Source organism: Anomaloglossus baeobatrachus, chromosome 2, assembly GCF_048569485.1.
Source record: "Anomaloglossus baeobatrachus isolate aAnoBae1 chromosome 2, aAnoBae1.hap1, whole genome shotgun sequence".
In the NCBI taxonomy this organism is placed as follows: Eukaryota; Metazoa; Chordata; class Amphibia; order Anura; family Aromobatidae; genus Anomaloglossus; species Anomaloglossus baeobatrachus.
Genome location: NC_134354.1, coordinates 690,633,282 through 690,639,337, shown reverse-complemented (window position 1 = coordinate 690,639,337; position 6,056 = coordinate 690,633,282). Strand labels below are relative to the sequence as shown.

The 6,056-nt window shown below is 49.8% G+C and overlaps 1 protein-coding gene across 1 annotated transcript; it reads left to right on the top strand.

Moving 5' to 3' along the window:
• The first annotated feature begins 1,391 nt into the window (after positions 1 to 1,391).
• Positions 1,392 to 5,283, top strand: SLC61A1 (solute carrier family 61 member 1). The gene is made up of 2 exons (XM_075334537.1): positions 1,392 to 1,498; positions 3,528 to 5,283. The coding sequence occupies exon 2, from the start codon at positions 3,560 to 3,562 to the stop codon at positions 4,916 to 4,918; it is 1,359 nt and encodes a 452-aa protein (XP_075190652.1). The 5' UTR covers positions 1,392 to 1,498; positions 3,528 to 3,559; the 3' UTR covers positions 4,919 to 5,283.
• Positions 5,284 to 6,056: the final 773 nt, after the last annotated feature.

Genomic DNA, 6,056 nt, shown 5'->3' with positions numbered 1-6,056 from the left:
CTTGTCTCCGTGCAGAATCACAGCCACGGGTGTACGCTGCACGGAGACACGTTCAGTGAAAAATCACTGACGTGTGAGCAGACCCATTCATTATAATGGGTCTGCGTATGTCAGTGATTCTGGTACGTATAAAAAAAAAAGCACAAACGTACCAGAATCACTGATGTGTGAAAGGGGCCTCAAAGTGAAGTGGGACAGATAAGGTCCGGATACAGGTGGAGAAGCTGGAGCGTTCAGGCGGACATTCACTGACCGTAGATGGTCCAGAATTTGATTTTGCTGTTCCCGCATCTGCGACATCTCATGGTAGATTTTTAACAGAGGCGGAGAACCAGAGTTAATGAAGTCCATGTCCTGAACAAACTGTAACACTCACCGTTAACAAAAGTGGACCCGGGCTTGCCCTTTAGTGGAAGGGGCTTGACCAAGCGCCCACCATGAGGCAGACACCAGGTGCCACTCCAAGAGCATGAGCTGGGAGTGTTGCAGCTGACCCCCAGGGCAAGGACGGACGCAGGTGCAGAGAAGCAGAGTCACTAGTGTAGCTGCGACGGTTGACAAACTGACATAGTCACTAGTGCTACCGTCACCGGGTCACCAGAGGCAGATGGCAGGGCCAGGGTGGACGGACATAGGGGTACCAACAGGACGGGGAGACGGGCCAGGGGCTCCCACCGTACCCTGATTGGTATTCTCGCATCAAGCCCCTGCACTGACTGGCCATAGCACTGCTTCATTTATCTGTAAACCCCAGTAAACTGACATCCAGAGCTCCTGTGTGGGGATACGCACACCTCACAGCTGTCTGCTGGTCATGGCGCTAATGCACTAAACTGGAAGACAGCCGTGAGCCAGTCCAGAGCCATAGGATGGGGTCTCTGCCCTAGGGGCTTCCACATTTCTTCTCCACTTAAGTTATCAGTTTTTTAGCGTGCCCCACCCCCGCTCCATTCATTGTCTATGGAGCTGCAGAGCACAGCACTCAGCCTTTTCCAGCAGCCCCATAGACAATGTGCAGCGCTGCGCCATTCTAACAGGGGCCCACGTGCCAGCTCTGATACTGGTCCCAGCGGTCAGAGCACCGATATATCACTTATCACCTATACCATGGATTCACTAAAGCTTCTTTTTACCAGAAAACCACGTAAAATATGTGTGGATTTGCTGTCACCTCCTCACAGACCGATAATATTCACGAGGCCGCCATTGGCTTATATAGAACATGTGACACAGGCGCCGCACTACCGCAGACATTGCCGGCTACAGCGAGCACAGGACCTCCGAGCACTGCCAGTGCAGGACACACTGCGCGCAGGGAGGAGGTCATGTGACTGCATCACGGACCCTAGAACAGTGAAGGATCACGTGATTTCTCGTAGCCCCGCCCACGGAGTGCGTATTCTCCCGGAAGCGGAAGTGCGCAGCCAGCAACGATGAACGTGACGGACGGCAGAGAGGGAGAGCGCTGCAGGGGGCGGCAGTAGGCGGCGGCTGGAGGGTCGGTATCTGCAGGAAGTAGTGGACGGTGCACAGTCTATAGCGCTCCTGTGTATTGTCCTGTTCCCTGACTGTGGGACTACAAGTCTCAGTATAACCCTCAGTATATAAGCCATAGGTGTCCTGTCCTTGTCATGTTCTCAGCGCCGTCCTGTGTGTATTGTTCTGTTGGATATGACATGGCTAATGATCAGGAGAGCCTCCTGAAATTAAATTTGGGATGATCCCATTCTGTCTGTGAGTGAAGGGGTGAACTACAGGAGAGCTGCCCCCGCCTGCCCTCCCCGGCAAGCCCCCGCCTGCCCTCCCCGGCCGACCCCCGCCTGCCCTCCCCGGCCGACCCCCGCCTGCCCTCCCCGGCCGACCCCCGCCGGCCGTCCCCCGCCTGCCTTTCCCGGCCAACCCCCGCCTGTGCGCACAGCCGCCTTCCCCTCCCCACCTGTGCTCATGGCTGCCCTCCCAAGCCAGCCCCCCGCCTGTCCACGGCCGCCATCCCCCCTGCCTATGCTGACAGCTGGCCTCCCCAGCCGGCACCGCCTGTCCTTTCCGGCCTGCCCCCGCCTGTCCTCCACGGCTGTCTCCCCCCGCCTGTGCTCACAGCTGCCCTCCCCAGCCGGCACCACCTGTCCTTACCGGCCTGCCCCCGCCTGTCCTCCACAGCTGTCTCCCCCCGCCTGTGCTCACAGCTACCCTCCCCAGCCGGCCCCCGCCTGACCTTTCTGGCCTGCCCCCGCCTGTCCTCCACGGCTGTCTCCCCCCCCGCCTGTGCTCACAGCTACCCTCCCCAGCCGTCCCCCGCCTGTCCTTTCTGGCTGGCCCTAGCTTGTCCTCCCCAGCCGGCCCCCGCCAGTCCTCCATGGCCACACCCCCCACACATGTTCCCTTCCCCCGCTTGGTCTCCCCTTTGATTTGTTACTAATTGGTCCGCTCATCTCCGATTAGTAGTCACTGACCTGACTTCTGTGATCCCATCAGAAATTTGTGGCATAAACGCCTAGCAGGCAGACCCACATCTATTCCCGGGGCAGGGTCACCGATCCTCCAGTGTCCACCCTGCATTGTGACGCGTTCTTGTTTTGTCTTGGATCGGTGAGGTCCAAGATCCAGTGATTTGGGTGCCAAGTCCCATGTTCCACATTACGAAGTGCGACCATGGTGGCCCAGTCTGTGGTGACATCTGTTGGAATCTGAATTACCTGCAGCAGGATTGTAACAGTGGTTGTTTAGGAAATAAAATTATTTGATAAAGACTGGTTACAGCGGCCCTCCGGCTATGCTGCTTCTATTTATTGCTCCACTGGATTGTTACCTCCCCTGCCCCCCTGTTTTAATACTTACCTGTCATCATCTTCATCTTTTTCCAGTGTATGTCCCCACTGATTTGTGACCTGCCGACAGCTCCAGCGTTTCATGGGGCGCGCTGGAGGTCGCAACGCAATACAAGTCTGAAAGACTCATAGACTTGAATTTAGAGCTTGTGACATAACTTTTGACTTGTAGAAAGTCAGAAGTTAGTCACAAGATGGCAGCAGAGCGACAGTGAAAATGTAAGCGGGGGTATAAGACTGGGGGCAGGGGACTTAAATTAAAGCCCCACTCCAGCTCTGAAAAAAAACAAACACTGGAGTGGTACTTTAAAAAAAAATATTAGAAGCAATGCTCATCCTCATTGATCCCCGCAGCTTCTGTCCGAATGCTTACCTGATGCCTGTTGGTTTCTACTTTCTAATCCCACTGATAGTGGCCACAAATGCCTGCTCAGTCATTCCCTGGATGAGGAAGGACATCACTGTGGCTAGTGATTGTCTGAGCTGGCATTTACACTTGGCAGACAGGACTTGGAAATAGAAACCCATAGGGACTGGGTGAGCGTGGGAATGTGAGCTGCGGGGGATCGGTGAGGGTAATTGTCATACTTTTGGTCATAATGCTTGATTGCCTTCACTGACTTTAGCAGTGGTACATTTATTTTTATGCAATGTTATGTTATAATTCTGATTAATAAGTCTTTTTTTTTTTCTTTGTTTTAGCTTCTCCCAGAATGCCATTTCGATGATACATTATGTTGGTCACGGCATATTTGGTCCTCGTTGGCCTTTTGGCTCTGTGGGCCGTGTTGGAGTTCTCGGCGTGCCATTCCAAAAATTCACCTACCAACAATGCGTTGGGAAACCCGGCTTTCCGCCGTTTTCAGCATGACTTTTTCCGAGCCTACTTCCCAGCGTTGGCAGCAGACTGGCTGCAGGGTCCCTACCTGTACAAACTGTACCATCACTACCACTTTCTAGAAGGACAGATTGCCATCATATATGTGTGTGGCTTTGGGGCCGCTGTGCTCTCAGGGTTGGTAAGTGGTCCCCTGACAGGACGTCTTGGTCGACGGAAATCATGTATACTGTTTTCCTTCCTCCTTGCGGGATGTTACCTGTGCAAACTATCTCAGGACTATTTTGTGCTCTTGACTGGTCGCGTTCTGGGTGGATTCTCAAGTTCCTTGCTGTTTTCCTCCTTTGAATCATGGTATGCTCATGAACATGCTGAGCACCATGATTTCCCTGCAGATTGGCTTCCTCACACTTTCTCTCAGGTTGCTACGTGGAATGGTGCCATTGCAATTGTTGCAGGAATAACTGCAAATGCCTGCGCAGAGTGGCTCGGACTCGGGCCGGCTTCCCCCTCTGTGCTAGCCGTACCACTCTTAGGTCTGTCTATAGCTTTAGCAATCCGGGACTGGGACGAGAATCGTGGACAAAGCAGCAGCATTACCCGAAGCTGTGGAGATGGTCTGAGATGTCTTCTGAGGGACCGCCGTGTATTGCTTTTAGGTGCCATACAGGCATTATTTGAGAGTGTGGTTTACATTTTTATTTTCCTCTGGACTCCTGTACTGGATCCTCATAATACCCCCCTCGGAATTGCCTTCTCTGGCTTTATGGCTGCAAGTGCAACTGGTTCATCGCTCTACCGACTTGCTACTTCAAAGAAATATCACCTGCAGCCCATGCACATTCTGTGCTTATCTGTACTCATGGTTTTCTTCTCCCTCTTCATGCTAACCTTCTCTACAGCACCAGGGCAGGAACGCCCAACAGAGTCCTTCCTTGCGTTCCTCCTCATCGAGCTTGCTTGTGGACTCTACTTCCCAGCTATGAGTTTTCTGAGGCGTCGCCTGATCCCAGAAAAGGAACAAACAGGGGTGATGAACTGGTTCCGAGTTCCCCTTAACCTTATAGCTGGACTGGGGCTTCTAGTGCTTCATGACAGTGACTATCAAAGTGGTACTAGAAATATGTTCAGTCTGTGCGCTGTCACAATGGTGCTCGCTCTTCTCAGTGTGGTTGGCCTTTTCTCAATGGTAAGGAATGACTCTGATCTACGGATGCCAAGTTCTGAGACTGAGCCCAGTGGATCTGAGCTCTAAACGTACTGTGCATAAAATTGGGGTCAAAAGCAAAACCAAATCTGAAACGGGTGCAAAATCTGAATATTTAAGATTTCTGTATATTGTTGTGAGTGCTATAATGTTGGACTTACTGAGGCTTCTGAATTAGGAGGTGTTACATGGAAATGGTACTGGACAGTGACTGCTGCAGTGTCATACATTTACAAAGTACATTAAAACCTTTCCTGAGAGCGTCATTTATTGTAAGCACTTGTCCTGTGTGTTACAGGTATGATGTGAATGCTATCCAAGTACTGACCTGTATATTACATATGAAAGCAGGGAACATTGTGCTCATTTTACTGCAAATGTCCTTTTCCTGACAATAAATTTTCTTAATTTTTTGGGGGAGAAATCTCTGAGCTATGTATGCTAGGTATATAGATGATTATATACATTGGGCAAAATTATAAACGCAACACTTCTGGTTTTGCTCTTATTTTTCATGAGCTGAACTCAAAGATCTAAGACTTTTTCTGTATACAGTGGAACCTTGGATTACGAGTATAATTGGTTCCAGGATTGTGCTCTTAAACCAAGTTACTCTTATATCAAAGCAAATTTTCCCATAGGAAATAATGGAAATGCAGACAATTCATTCCACAACTCAAAAATATTTACTGTATGTATACAAACTTATTACAGTAATACAAAATAATGTACTGTATTCATATAACATTATTACAGTATACTAATACAAAATACTGTACAGTAAAACAAAACAAATTAAATTGCACATTAGCTTACAATAGAATTGTTGGTGTGAGAGGTACAGTATAAGCATTATGCTGTACTGGTTAGCAGAAAGAAAGTACATACTGTATCCACAAATGCAAATTGATAGAAATGCTATATAGTATATACTGTACTGTGCAATGGTATACAGTACATATGTACAGAAAGTTACCTCCAGAGCAGGCCAGAGTGTGGTGAAAGGATGGAACCGGGAGTGGACACGGTGGGAATTTGCTCTTCTTGCAAAGCATGCTCTTAAGGCAAGTTACAAATTTGTAAAAAGCTTTACTTGTCTTGCAAAACGCTCTCAAACCAAGTTACTCTTAAACCAAGGTTACACTGTACACAAAAGGCCTTTTTCTCTCAGATATTTTTGTTCACA